At 55.8% G+C, this 14,439-nt stretch overlaps 2 protein-coding genes across 2 annotated transcripts in view; one reads left to right on the top strand and one right to left on the bottom strand.

The window, feature by feature from the left end:
- The first annotated feature begins 274 nt into the window (after positions 1 to 274).
- Positions 275 to 14,439, top strand: part of SELENOO (selenoprotein O) — a 14,750-nt gene continuing 585 nt past the window's right edge. The window contains exons 1-8 of the mRNA XM_036278271.1: positions 275 to 843; positions 7,804 to 8,007; positions 8,417 to 8,597; positions 9,177 to 9,307; positions 9,990 to 10,270; positions 12,554 to 12,704; positions 13,955 to 14,140; positions 14,242 to 14,398. Of these exons, the coding sequence (XP_036134164.1) occupies positions 275 to 843; positions 7,804 to 8,007; positions 8,417 to 8,597; positions 9,177 to 9,307; positions 9,990 to 10,270; positions 12,554 to 12,704; positions 13,955 to 14,140; positions 14,242 to 14,398 (1,860 nt within the window). The remainder of the gene's footprint in view (positions 844 to 7,803; positions 8,008 to 8,416; positions 8,598 to 9,176; positions 9,308 to 9,989; positions 10,271 to 12,553; positions 12,705 to 13,954; positions 14,141 to 14,241; positions 14,399 to 14,439) is intronic.
- Positions 14,134 to 14,439, bottom strand: part of TUBGCP6 (tubulin gamma complex associated protein 6) — a 20,072-nt gene continuing 19,766 nt past the window's right edge. Inside the window, exon 26 of the mRNA XM_036278253.1 lies at positions 14,134 to 14,248. The gene's annotated coding sequence lies outside the window, so the exon portion shown is untranslated. The remainder of the gene's footprint in view (positions 14,249 to 14,439) is intronic.

Below are 14,439 nucleotides of genomic sequence, written 5' to 3'. Positions count from 1 at the left end.
CCCGGGTGGGACCGCCAAGCACCTGCCGGCTGTACGGTGCCGCCCCCTGCCCGCTGCAGAGCCTCGCCGTTGCCCTGCGCGCCGGGCGGGAGCCCGCGGAGCCGAAGCGCAGGAGGGGACAGACGGACGACACACCCAATCAGAGTCGGACTTCGGCGGGCGCGGCCCGCGCAGGCGCAGCGGCGGACACCGCCTCTCCGGAGACTGGGCGGCGAGGCGCGCGGGGCGGGACTTCCTGTCGGGGCGGAGGGGTTTCCGCTGCCGCGGCGCGCGGATGGCCTCGCTCAAAGCCGTGCTCGGGACCTCGCGCCCGGCCGCCCGCGTGCTGTCGCCGCTGCTCGGTTGCCGCCCGCCGCCCGCGCTCGGCTCCGCCTCGGCCGCCGCCATGGAGCCGGCGCCCCGCTGGTTAGCGGGCCTGCGCTTCGACAACCGCGCCCTGCGCGCGCTGCCCGTGGAGACGCCGCCGCCGGACCCCGAGGGCGCCGCGGCCGCACCGCGGCTGGTGCCCGGGGCCTGCTTCAGCCGCGTGCGGCCCGCGCCCCTGCGGCAGCCGCGCCTCGTGGCGCTGTCGGAGCCCGCGCTGGCGCTGCTGGGCCTGGGCGCGCCGCCCGCCGCCGCCGCCGCCCGCGAGGAGCGCGAGGCCGAGGCCGCGCTCTTCTTCAGCGGCAACGCGCTGCTGCCGGGCGCCGAGCCCGCCGCGCACTGCTACTGCGGCCACCAGTTCGGCCAGTTCGCCGGGCAGCTGGGCGACGGCGCCGCCATGTACCTGGGCGAGGTGTGCACGGCGGCCGGCGAGCGCTGGGAGCTGCAGCTCAAGGGCACCGGCCCCACGCCCTTCTCCAGGTGGGCGCCCCTGCAGGAGTGCGCGGGGGGCGGGCTCGGCCCGCGGGGCTTGCTTTCCCCCTTTAGGGGCGAGGTGTCGCTCCGGACAGGTCGAGCCAGGGACGGAGGACCTGTGGGGAGCAGCGTCCTGGAGAAGGAAACAGCCTGTGGGGAGGCCCCGCGGCCGGGGAGGAGGTGCTGGAACCCGGCCTGCCGCTTGCCCGCGCCCCTGCCCCCTCCGGCCTCTCCGCTGGGCGGGGCGCTGCCCCACAGCGCTGGCCGCTGCCCGTGCTCTGTTCTCACAAACCGAGGACTTTGTGCCGGGAGCCGGGAGCCGTGGGACAGGCAAACTCAGCACAGGCTTCCTCTCGATGCCAGTTGGGCGGCCTGCCTCCCCCACGTGCTGAGTGCCCACCAGTGCACTCACTCGGCCCGCTGGGCCCTTGTCCCGGCCGAGATGCCGCAGGTCCGCCCCAGGGGACAGCGTTCCAGCCGCCGCTGTGCCCACCCCGCAGCCAGGTGGGCAGCGTCAGATCCCGGCCTGGCCTGACCGTGCTGGGCGCTCTTCCCACAGCTGTCTTGCTCCTTTAGTACAGACAGTGCTGACAGTCTGTTTCTTCTCCACGAAACAGTTCATGTGTTTAGTTCGTGTTCATGAAGTGCTTGTTGAGTGGCTAAGGAAATCATACTTAAGCTGGCATTCTGTGTTCAAAGGAAAACTGAGGGCATGTCTCTCCTGGCCACTCTGCTCTCCCTCCCTCCAGGTGCCCAACGGGTCACTCCGCCCCTCCCCCACCCGCCACCCCGGGCAGCTTTCTCCCAGATCCTCCGGCAGCTTTCTCCCAGATCCTCCGAATAGCTGGTTCCTCCTCATCCCTCCATCTCCAAACCAGGTCTCTGAAGTTTCCTGTGTTGAGCTCTGCACCCCCACCACCTGCCTTGACCATACGGCTCTGAGCTGTGTGCACCAGTGGCTGACAAAAGTGTTTGCTCTTGGAAGGACATGTAGGTGCTTCTCACCATGGGCCTGTCCCTCTGTGTGCTTCTGTGAACTGTGTACTTAGTGATAACTTATTTTTTCCCAGGTATGAAGACAAACCTTTGTGTGAGAGGAATCACACTTGAGGTTTAGTCAGTGTTTCCAGACCTGAAACACTAGAAAAGTGATTCCTTTAAAAGAAAGGGGTCATTTGACCTTCACTGAGGTTTGCACCCACCACCTCCATGTGTCCTGGGACCCCCAGCCTCAATAACACTTGAGACTGAAGTCCAAAGTGTCTGTGGATGGTGTAAAGCCAGCTGCTGCGGGAGTCACTGGGTGTGGGTTTTGGGGGTGGCCAGGTAGCCCGTGCTTCTGCCTCCTGCCTGCTGTGAGGGTCAGGATTTCTAGACAGGCCTCTCCTGGCAGGTGAGTTCGTCCTCGGCTGGGGCCATCCCAGTAGCTGAGCTGAGCACAGACATGGGCACGCAGGAGAAGAGACTTGTCACGTGTCCAGTCGGCTTTGGTGCAGGGTGTCCTCTGAGGCTTGTCACCCTGCTGTGTCACTCAGTTCTGGCATCTGCTTTGGGCAAGAAGACAGTCGTTTTTTGAAGATTATTTGTGCCAGATTTGAGAGGAATGTGGGCTGTACTAGTTCCTTGGGGACAACATGAGATCTAGCTGGGCTCAGTGGTAATTCCCAGGTCAGGGAGGGGTGGAGTGACATTTGAGGATGCATTGCCCTGGCACACTTCTTTGCACAGACCAGAAGGTGAGTGGAATGTAGCTGTGGACTAGGGGGTCATGCCGACCAGGGATAGGCACAGCCACCCTGCAGAGAGCCTTAGGGTGTCACTCGTACCTGGGATGAGCCACACGTGGGGGAGGCAGGAGGCCTCCAGGGCCCTGAGTGCTGTTCTGGGCCTGACATTTTTTTGCCCCTGCCTCCCTTGGCCCCGCTCCACAGGCCTGGGCCCCAGCACCCCAACCTCATGCTGGGCCCTGGTCTGGCCCCCTCCCAGCAGGGGAGCAGGCACACCCCAGGTGCCTTCGCTCAGCCTCTGTGTCCTGCCAGGTGAGATGAAGTTGAGCTCTTCGTCTTCCCACATATATGTGTCCTTTTCTTAGGGAAATCTCCAAGTCATTACAGGGGTCTTCCTGCCTGGGGGTGTCCTGGGCCAGACCTGATTCCCAGGTGCAAAGATTCCAACTCACTTTGTTGGTGTGTTCACTTGCTGGATGGGGGCTCTTGGAGGTCAGAGTGTTCAGCCCTTTGATCTTACAAGGAGGGGCTGAGGTCATGGCTCATACGGGCCAGCCTGGAAATGGCCAGTCTGTTCTAACAAGTAAAAAGCTGAAAAATTAACAATTCTTAGCTCCATAAGAGAAAAGAGGTCACAAGGCACAGCTCCACCCCTAGATTGGAGAAAAGCATAGCTTACGAGGGCAGGAACCTCTGTAAGTGATGAAGGCTCAGTGTAGACAGCTCATTAAAAACTCCAGGGGGCCAGGCTGGTGTTGGTCAGAGGTTAGAGCACCGGTCCCTGGACCAAAGGGTTGCAGGTTCAATCCCCAGCTGAGTCAGGGTCATGCAGGAGGCAGCCAGTTGATGTCTCTCTGACATCGATGTTTCTCTCTCCCCCTCCCTCCTTCCCTTTACTCTATCTAAAAATCAATGGGAAAATGTTCTCCTGTGAGGATTAACAAATAAAATTTTTAAAAGACTCCAGGGGGCCCCACACTTGTGAATTTTATTTCCCGGAGTTCTGGTAGGTGCGAGGAACCGGTTGAAGCTCTTGGGCGCTGTATTTGTATGCATATGTGTATATATGTGCTCACCTGTGCTATGTACATATGGAATTAATGATACAAGGGGTGGGAGGGAGGAATTGGGATCATTTTGTTATTTTAAGACACTCACATTGCCCATGAAGTGGTAAAGTGTTATTTGAAAGGAGACTTGAGCTAATTGTAAATGTATATTACAAAATCTAGGGTAACCACTTAAAACAAGTAAAAAAGAAAAAAGTATATATATATTGATATGAGAGAAGAGAACCAATGAAAAGAGGGAAAATGGAATCATAAAATGCTCAGTTGAGACCACAAACGGCAGAAAAGGAATGGAGACAAAAATAGGGGGAAAAGCAACAAAGAGAAAATAGTCACAGCCCTGGCCGGTTTGGCTCAGCAATTAGAGCGTTGGCCCGCGGACCAGAGAGTCCCAGGTTCAGTTCCCACTAAGGGCACGTGCCTCGGTCACAGTTTGTCCCTGGCCCCAGTTGGGGTCGTGTGGGTGGCAGCCACTGGATGTGCCTCTCACATCGATGTTTCTCTCGTGGTGGAAACTAATGCAACTATGTCCGTCTCACCTTGAACGCCAGTGGTCTAAATGAAATAAAACACAAGAGATTGATTGTCAGAGCAGATTAGAAAATAGGACCCAACTCTGTTGCCTGTGGGAAACCCATCTTAAACATAAAGGCACACAGGATTCAGAGTAAGCGGATGGAAGGAAGTGCACCGTGCCAACACTAAGCAGGAGAGCAGGCTTCAGAGCAAGGAATTACCAGGGTGGCAGGGGCGTTACATGAAGATAAGGGGTCAGTGTTCCAAGGAGACAATCCTTCGTGGGTCTTCACCTAGCAACTGCACCATAGGCAGCCCAGCCATGTGGCTCACTGGATTGAGCATCATCCCATCCGTCAAGAGGTTGCTGGTTAAATTCCCAGTCGGCACATGCCTGGGTTGTGGGCTTGATCCCCAGAAGGGGGTGTGCAGGAGGAAGCCAATTGATGTTGCTCTCTTGTCAATGTTTCTCTCAAATCAATTAAAAAATAATATGAGGCAAAAACAATAGAACTGCATGCAAGGAGAAATAGAAGGACTTGATATGTTTTGTTTTGTTTTAATCATCTGAGGACATTTTTTGCTCAAATAGAGTGGGAAGAAGAGAGAGAGAGAAACATCGACCTGAAAGGGTGTGCTGCCTCTCACACAACCCAACCAGGGCTGAGAACAAACTGCAACTGAGGTACGTGCCCTTAGCGGGAACCAAACCCAGGTCTCTCTGGACCACAGGCCATTGCTCTAACCGCTGAGCAAAACCGACCAGGGCCGATATATTATTTTGAGACTTCAAAACCCATCTATCACAAACGGTCAGGTCCAGCAGCCAGAAACTCAGTGAAAGTGTAGCAACTCCAAGCACCGCTGATCACCTGGATGGATGGACATCTACAGACTCCACCCAACAACAGTGAAATAAGATACTTGGGAGATTAAAATACATTAAGACATGGCTCAAAGAAGAAATCTAAAGAGAAATTTTAAAAAATATATTTTTATTGACTTTAGAGAGAGGAAGGGAGAGAGAGATGGAAACATTGATGAGAGAGAACATCGATTGGCTGCCTCCTGCACGCCCCCCACTGGGGATCGGGCCCACAACCTGGGCATGTGCCCTGAGTGGGAATTGAACCGTTGACCTCTTGGAGCATGGCGATGCTCAACCACTGAGCCACACCAGCCGGGCTCAAGAGAAATTTTTAAATATGTTGAACTAAAAATGAAAATGCAACTTAAAATTTGTGGGACACAGCAAAAGCAGTGATTCGAAAGAAATAGCATCAAATGCAAATGTTGGTAAATAAGATCTAAAACCAGTCATCTTTCTCCTTAGGGAACTAGAAGAACAAATAAAACCCAAAGTAAGCAGAAGAAAAATAAGAAAAATTAGAGCAGAAATCAATGAAATTGAAATAGGAAATGGAGAAAAATCAATTAAACCAAAAGATTATTTTTTAATAGTTAAAAGTATTTTATTTTATTATTATTTTTTGTCGTTAATCCTCACCCGAGGATATTTTTTCTTTGATTATTTTTTTTGGATAGAGTAGGAGGGGGAGAGAAAGAAACATTGGTTGCCTCTTGCACAACCCCACCAGTGCCAGGAATCGAACCCACAGCTGAGGTACGTGTTCTTGTCCGGAATTGAACCTGTGACTCTGGTCCACAGGCTGATGCTCTAACTGCTGAGCCACACCAGCCAGGGCCAAAAGCTAATTCTTTGAAAAGATCAATAAAATTAATAATCCTCCAGCCAGTTTAAGTGAGAAAAGAAAAGAGCACAGATTTCTAGGATCAGAAATGAAAGGGGACATCACTACAGATCCCATGGACACTGACAAGGTCATAAAAGGACGTTATGAACACCTCTGTGCCCACTAATTGGATGACGAAGGCAAAACACCAAATACTTGAAAGAGGCAATTTGCCCAAACTCAGAATGAAACACAATGTGAGTAGGCCTACATCTACTAAAGAAGTTGAACCAAGTTGTTAACCTTCAAAGCAGACTACCTTTAGGAGACATTGTACCAATTCTATGTCATCTCAGAGGATAGAAGCAGAGGAAACACTTAACTCATCACAAGGCCTGATATCAAAACTAGACAAAGAATACCAAGAAAAACTACAGACCAACATCTCATGAATACAGATGTAAAAATCTTCAACAGATTTAAGTGAATCAATCCAACAGCTTATGGGACAGTTGTGCACCACGACCCAGTGGGCTCGGGCCTGCGAGTCTGGTCCACAAGCAGAACTCAGGTGTGTGAACTGTCACACCACAGGCCACAGAAGAAAGGTCACGTGATCATCTGGGCAGCGGCAGAGGAGGCATCTGACAAAATCCAATCCTAGGAGTAGAGGGACATGTCCTCAGCGTGGTCCAGAACATCTCCAGCTAACGTCACGCTTGGTGCTGAGACACCACGCTCTCTCAGATCAGGAGCAGGGCGAGACGTCCGTCACCACTGCTTTTGGCACGGCCTTGTGCTGGGAGGTCTAGTTAGAGCAACAAGAAAAGAAATTGAAGGTATATGGACTGAGATGGAAGAAACAAAATTGTCTTTGTTTGCAGATGATTATGTAGAAAATCTCAAAGAACTGACCAAACAATGAGCTGATAAGCAGTTGTACCAGTTGTACCGAGGTTAGAAGATATAAAGTTACTATACAAAGGTCAATTACTATGTATCAACAATGAACAATTGGAACTTGAAATGAAAAAGAGTACCAACACAGAAACCTACACAGGGATGTTTATGGCAACTTTATTCATAATTTCCAAAACTTGGAAGCAACCAAGGTGCCCTTCTACAGATGATGGATAAAGAAACCGTGGTCCGCCCACGCCGTGGAATATCCGGCACTAAAAGGAAACAGGCTATGAAGTCGTGAAAAGACGGAACCGTAGTGCTCACGACTGAGTGAAAGGAGCCAGTCTGGAAAGGCTGCCACTGTGTGACGCAGATCGGTGACCCCCTGGAAAAGGTGGAAGTGTGGAGCCAATGGAAGGCTCGGGTGGGGCTCAGGGGTGGCCAGGGCACAGGGTGTTAGGGCCGGGAGACTGCACGACCGCGATGGCGGGTGTGTCCCGCATTTGTCCGGACCCACGTGCGCTCACCCATGCAAACGCTGCGTGTGCCGTGTCTCATCTGGCCCGGGGGCGGGGCTGTTTGGGGGGCTCCGGGTGCGGGAAGTCTGCACTTGCGCTCATTTTGCTGTGAGCCTAAAACTGCCCTGAAAAGTAGTCTGTTATGATTGATGACGATGATGATAACAGCGTAAAGAAGTTGGAAGCGTACACGGCTGTCCCAGGAGGTCTGAGATCCTTCCCCCACTACAAATGGTGCTGCTGTGTGTGTATTACTGTAAACATTTTTTTGTAAAATAAATACATAACAGAATTGCAGATTCTCGAGTGTGTGTGAGCAAGACAGCAGGCTGGGCTGCGTCGGGCCTGCGGGAGCCCTCGCTGTCCTTGGCCTCCGGCCTCAGGCCAGGCCCTCGGGCTGCGGCCCGACCCCGTATGGCGTCGGCTCGTCGCTTTGTGGTGTCAGAGCTGCCCTGGGTCATCTCTGAACTGCCCTCAGCCTGCTTTCTCAGCCCTGCGTTCCCCCAGAGCCGCCCGTGACCTCTTCCTCCGATTTCAGACAGGCTGACGGCCGCAAGGTGCTGCGGTCCAGCATCCGGGAGTTCCTGTGCAGCGAGGCCATGTTCCACCTGGGGGTCCCCACCACGCGGGCCGGCGCCTGCGTCACCTCGCAGTCCACGGTTGTGCGCGACATGTTTTACGACGGCAACCCCAAGCACGAGCCGTGCGCCGTCGTGCTGCGCATCGCCTCCACCTTCCTCAGGTTCGGCTCCTGCGCGGCAGCGCGCTCGCCGTCGGCCGCGGAGACGTGCTGGGTGGCTTGTCCGGGCCCCGGTGGCCCCCGGAGGAGATGGGGTGATGGAGAGACAGCAGCAAATAAGAGCAGCTGGCCCCGCAGGCACCGAAGCAGGGAGGGGTGTGGGCCTCGGGCAGCCAGTGCGGGGGAGGACAGCTGCGGTGGTCCCAGGCCTCCCCACGCACACCTGGGCCGCATGGGGCGCGACCAGAAGGGAGCCGCGTTATAAGACGGGCCGTCTGATGGTGGCTTTGTTTGGGCCATGGGGCCCCCCCACAGGCCCATCAGCCACAGGGCCAGTGGCCTGACTTTCCCTCCTCCCTTTTCCCAGGGGGCGGGTCACGGTCAACCTGCTGAAAACCCGGTCTCCCGGCAGGTTTGGGTCCTTTGAGATCTTCAAGTCTGAGGACGAGCACACGGGACGTGCAGGCCCCAGCGTGGGGCGGAACGACATCCGGATGCAGATGTTGGACTACGTGATCAGCACGTTCTACCCTGAGATCCAGGCCACTCACGCCAGCGACACTGTGCAGAGAAATGCTGCCTTCTTCCGCGAGGTGGGTCCAGAGGGCGCTAGGCCCGCCTGCCTGGGGCTGGGGCCGGGGCCGGGGCCGGGTCGGGGCTCTTTCCACGGGAAGCGGGCACCGCCGAACAGGTGTTCAGGGCCATCCTGCCCTGGTCCCTCCCAAGCCACCTGCTGCCGCACTCGGCCCCTTCCTGTCTTCGCTCACAGCTGCCAGGCCCTGGCCGGGGAGGGTAGGCCACTGGAGCCTCCTTCCTGGGCAGCCCACAGGGCAGGGTGCATCTGGCTCGGGCCTGGGCCCAGAGCAGGCTTCGCTTGGCAACTTCCTGTTTCCCGTTGGGCCTGAGTCACAGGGATGTCAGGTTTCATGATTTTCCCGGTAAAAGTCCAAACCAGCAAATATCTGGAAGAGGGAGATGACGTGTGTGGGGATCACACACGTGATGACGTGTGCGCCCTCAGACGTCAGCTCACCTGAAACACCCTCTGAAGGATCCTCGAGCATCTGCCACGTGGCGACTGTCTGGACAGGACCCTCAGAGGGCACAGCTCTCTCCAGGGAGGGAGGGTGGGGAGGCGGGGCTGGAGGAGCAACCAGGCCTGTCCTGCCCAGGTGACCCGGCGCACGGCCCGGCTGGTGGCTGAGTGGCAGTGTGTCGGCTTCTGCCACGGCGTGCTCAACACGGACAACATGAGCATTGTGGGGCTCACCATCGACTACGGGCCCTTCGGCTTCCTGGACAGGTGGGCAACACCCACTGCGCTGGGCCGGGGCGGGGCCTGCAGGCGCGTGCTGGCTGGTGTCCTCAGCAGTAGAGTCCCTGAAGTGTTTTGAGCAGAGGAAAAGCATTTAAAAGGGTGCTCCATGCCCCTTTGGCTGGTTTGGCTCAGGGTTAGAGCATCAGCTCATGGACCGAAGAGTCGCAGGTTCGATTCCGGTCAAGGGCACATACCTTGATTGCGGTTCATCCCCAGCTCTGGTCAGAGTCATGCAGGAGGCAACCAGTCTATGTGTCTCTCTCACATCAATGTTTCTCTCTCTCTCTCCCTCGCACTCTGTCTGAAGATAAGTGGAAAAATATCCTCGGGTGAGGATTTAAAAAAAAAGGATGCTCCATTCCCAGGGTAGGAATGGACTGAAGGGGCAGGTGGTGTGCAGGCAGAAGGCAGTGCAGTGCCAGCCAGGGGCAGGGCATCCAGGGACAGCGCTGAGGGCTTCTGCTTTTCTGTTCTCGAGGTGGACCCATCAGGGCTGGGGGCTCCTTGAGTGGCAGAGGTGTGTTGAGAACAGCTGCTGGGTCCTTGAGCTAAGCCCATGGGGCCGAGACCCAGGGGACAGGGCGGAACAGCAGCCGCGTGGGTGCTCTGAGCACCCCAGGCCCACAGTCCCCTGGCAGGCCCGGCAGCACCTCCTCCCCCGGTGCAGGTACGACCCCGACCACGTGTGCAATGCCTCCGACAACGCAGGCCGCTACGCGTTCAGCAAGCAGCCTGAGGTGTGCAAGTGGAACCTGCAGAAGCTGGCCGAGGCCCTGGAGCCCGAGCTGCCCCTTGAGCTGGGCGAGGCCATCCTGGCCGCGGAGTACGACACCGAGTTCCACAGGCACTACCTGCATAAGATGCGCAGGAAGCTGGGGCTCGTGCGGTCAGAGCGGGAGGAGGACGCAGTGCTGGTGGCCAAGCTCCTGGAGACGATGCACCTGACCGGTGAGTGGCGGGGGCACACACCACGGTGGGGGCTCAGTTTGCAATGCGGTGGTAAGTACATAAGGGAACTTTGCCCTTTCCACCATTTCTCAGCGTATGTTCTAGTGACATGAGGTATATCACATGGTGGTGCGGCCGTCCCCACCATTCACGTCCGGAACTTTCCACCTTCCCAGCTGAAACTCTGTCCCCAGTAAACACTGAGTCCACATAACCTGCTGGCACCTACCTTCCTGCTTGCTGTCCCTGTGACCTTGACCCCTTCGGGCCTCCTGGAAGTGAGATCCCACAGCAATTGTCCTTTTGTGTCTGGCCAGCGGCACCGAGCATCAGGTCCCCCAGGCCCACCGAGTTGGCTGAGGCGGAGAAGGGCAGTGCTGTCACCCAGGCCTGCTGTGCACTGACGTCTGCCTGTAGCCACTGAGAACAGACGTGCAGATGCCCTCAGTCCTGCACTTGGCGGGGGACCTGGGCGTGCTGACCACCTAGAGCTCTGGCTGGAGCGGGGAACTTCCTGCCCGCCACCCTCCACCCAGAGCGTGGCCTCCCTGTGGGCCTCTCACCATGCCATTGGCAGGTTCTGGTTTTAACGTTTTTACTATTTGCATCAGTTGCGATTCCCACGAGGTCTTACTCCCGGGTTCATGTCCTGTCTTAGTCGGTTTAAACCGCTGTAGTAAACAGCCATGGACAGGGCCTCAAAAAGGAGACACTGTCAGCTCTGGAGGCTGGAGGTCCTGCACAGTGGGTGATGGCCAGGCCGCTTCCTCACAGGTGGCTGTCTTCCTGCTGGGTCCTCACGGGGCAGCATAGGACAGGGTGGACCTTCGTGTCTCTCCTTACATGGACATGAGTCCCATCGCGAGGCCCCACCCTCATGACCTGACTGCTCCCGAAGACCAGGCTCCTGACCCAGTCACACTGAGGCGGAGGTTTCGTGTGTGAATGGGGGACGCAGACATCCAGTCCGTGGACTGGCCCTTGCATCCCCGGGACAGACCCTGCTTGGTCGTCGCCTCTGATCCTTTTATTAGACTGGCTTTGGTTTGCAGGTGTTCAGTTGAGAATTTGTACATCCATGTTCATCAGGTATATTGGCCTGTAGTTTTCTTTGGTATCAAGGAGGTGCCAGTCTTAAAGAATAAATCAGGAAGTGTTCCCTGTGTCTCCGAAGAGTTTGAGGATTGGTGTGAATCCTTTAAACATTTGTCAGAATTCACCAAGAAGCTGCCAGGTCCCGGGCTTTTCTTTTGGATCAGGAATTCAGTATCCTTACTCGTTACAGAACTGTTTAGCTTTCTACTTCTTCTTGAGTCAGTCTGGTAATTGGTGTGTTTCTAGGAATTTGCCCATTTCACATGAGTTATCTAATTTATTGCCATGATTGTTCATTATGTTCTCTTGTAGTCTTTGATTTCTGTATGATCAGTAACATGTTCCTTCCCACTTTGCTTTCTGGTTTTAGCTGTCTTTTTGTCAGTGCAGCTAAACATATCAATGTTGCCAGTTTTTTCAAAGAGCCGTTTGTTTCATTGATTTTTCTGTTTATTCCTGCTGTGATCTTTAGCTCCTGCTAACTTTGGTCTTGTTTTGTTCTCTTTCTAGTTCATTAGGTGTCAGTGAGGTAACTGGGTTTGAGATGTTTTGTTGCTGTGACCGACATACAGCGTTCACTTCAGGCGGCAAGAGCCCCACTTGCATGCGCAGGGTGTGCTCGAGTCTGTCGGGAATCTTAGAGCCAGTGTAGTTCTATCTTGTTTTAGTCTGTTCTGCCCATCTCTGCTTGATTGGAGTTAAATTCATTTGCTTTCTTGTTGTTAATCCTCACCTGAGGATATTTTTCCATTGATTTTTTTAGAGAGAGTGGGAAGGAGAGAAAAACTCAGTGTGAGAGACATTGATTGGTTGCCTCTTGTAGGACCCTGACTAGGGCCAGGAGTCGAACTGCAACCTTGGGTGCTGCCCCCTCTGCTGGTTGTGTCTCAGTGGCATGTGGAAACTACAGCTCCTGAGGGCCAGGGGGCTGACCCCAGTGCCTTCACTATTGTACCCTTTTTACAGATGAAGAAACTGGGGCTGGAGGCCTTGAGGGCTTGCCTGGTTCAGAGTGGTGGCTGAGCTGGGTGGCAGGTGGGTAGGGGCTGAGGAACAGGCTGGAGCAGGAGGCCCTGGCCCTGATGCAGCGTGGGGCTCGTGGGTCAGTCTTTGAGTAGACGGTGCTGCAGGAGGGAAGTGCAGGGCCTAACCTCTGCCCCCAGCACCCTGAGCAGCTGCATGTTTCAGGTGCCGACTTCACAAACACCTTCTACCTGCTGAGCTCCTTCCCAGTGGGGCCAGAGTCTCGGGGCCTGGACGATTTCCTGAGCTCACTGACTGAACAGTGCGCCTCCCTGGAGGAGCTGAGGCTCGCCTTCCGACCCCAGATGGATCCCCGGTGGGTACTCGGGTCTTGCTCCCTTGGAATTTGTTTCCAGAAAGGGAGAAACATTTAGAATAGAGCATGTTGGGGGGTGTGCACATCGGGGGATGCTGGACACCTGGGGACCCAGGCAGCTGCTCTACTCCCAGGAATTGGTATGGGGAGGCCTGGGGGCCCAGGCTGGGGGAGGGTGGGTTCTGCTCTGGGGAGGCTTCACAGACCAGCGCTCTCTGCCCAGGAAGAGCCTGTGGGCCCTTGGTTCCGCTAGGCCATGTCTTTGCACTGGCTCCCACTGGGAAGAGCGTGCAGTCCACACTCAGGACAAGACACGGGGTGTGTGGCTGTGGGTTTTTTTTTGGTTGTTGTTGTTTTTATTGACTTTTAGAGAGAAAAGAAGGGAGAGGGAGACAGAGAGAAACATCAGTGTGAGAAACATCCATCAGTTTCCTCCCACATGCACCCTGACCAGAAATCAAATCTGTCACCTTTTGGTGCACAGGACAAGGCTTCAACCAACCAAGCCCCACTGGCCAGGGTGGGTGCAGGTTTTTTGAGAGAGAGAGGAAGGGAAAGGGGGAGAGAGAAATACGGATGAGAAGCATCAACATTGATGGGCTGCTTCCTGCACGCCCTACTGGGGATCAAGCCTGCAACTCAGGCGTGTGCCCTGACCAGAAATCAAACCAACAAATTCTTGGTGCACAGGTTGATACTCCAGCAACTGAGCCTCACAAGCTGGACACAGTTGAGGGTTTTGATAAATAAGCCAACAGACTGTGGTCAGAGAGGAGTTTAACACAGCAGCGTAGGGAGCAGGCTGAGGCTCTTAGGACACAGGGAGGACCAGCTAGCAGGACCTGTCCCTGACAGCAGTGACCTTCTCCCAGAGGAATTCAGTGCTGGGTTGGGACAGAGATGGGTGCCAGGCAGCAGAGAGATGGTGACCAATCACTGGTCTTTCTGGGACCCAGGTACGCTTATGCCCTCCTAAACCACCCCAGCGGTCCACCTAAGTCTGTCTGTGGCATCTGGCCTTGGGTACAGCTGCACCCTGCCCTGTGGAGGGACTTCTCTGCTCAGCAGGGTGGAGAGCTGGTCGGTGGCCTGTATCTGCCTCATCCACTGGGGTGCAGCAGGCAGCTGAGGCCGTTTCCTCCTCCTCCAGAACAGCCATCATCACAGTGTCCAATAGTCCCAGGCTAGGGTCCACAGCCAGTGGGGAGACGCTGCAGCCTCCGGGACACTCACACCGCTCCCCTCCCTAGGCAGCTCTCCATGATGCTGATGCTGGCGCAGTCGAACCCGCAGCTCTTCGCACTCATTGGCACCCGCGCCAATGTCACGAAGGAGCTGGAGCGTGTGGAGCAGCAGTCGCGGCTGGAGCAGCTGAGCCCCGCTGAGCTGTTGAGCAGGAACAGGGGCCACTGGGCTGACTGGCTCCAGGAGTACAGGTGAGGCCAGCCAGCTGCCACGGCACCGTCTTCCCGGGAGCCGAGTGGAGGCGGGAGTGGGAACTGCAGCTGCTGCAAAGTCGGGCTCGCTGTGATTCCAGAACCAGGCTGGAGAAGGACAGGGAAGGTGACAGTGACGCTGCTGCCTGGCAGGCTGAGCGGGTGCGCACCATGCGTGCCAGCAACCCGAGATACGTCCTGCGGAACTACATCGCACAGAACGCCATCGCGGCTGCCGAGAACGGAGACTTTTCAGAGGTAAGGATGTGCTAGTCCCTCCTCTGTCCCTGGGTCCTGCA

Source organism: Molossus molossus, unplaced genomic scaffold (assembly GCF_014108415.1).
Source record: "Molossus molossus isolate mMolMol1 unplaced genomic scaffold, mMolMol1.p scaffold_m16_p_26, whole genome shotgun sequence".
NCBI lineage: Eukaryota > Metazoa > Chordata > Mammalia > Chiroptera > Molossidae > Molossus > Molossus molossus.
Note: the sequence above shows the minus strand (reverse complement) of the source record. Positions and strands in the feature narration are given on the sequence as shown.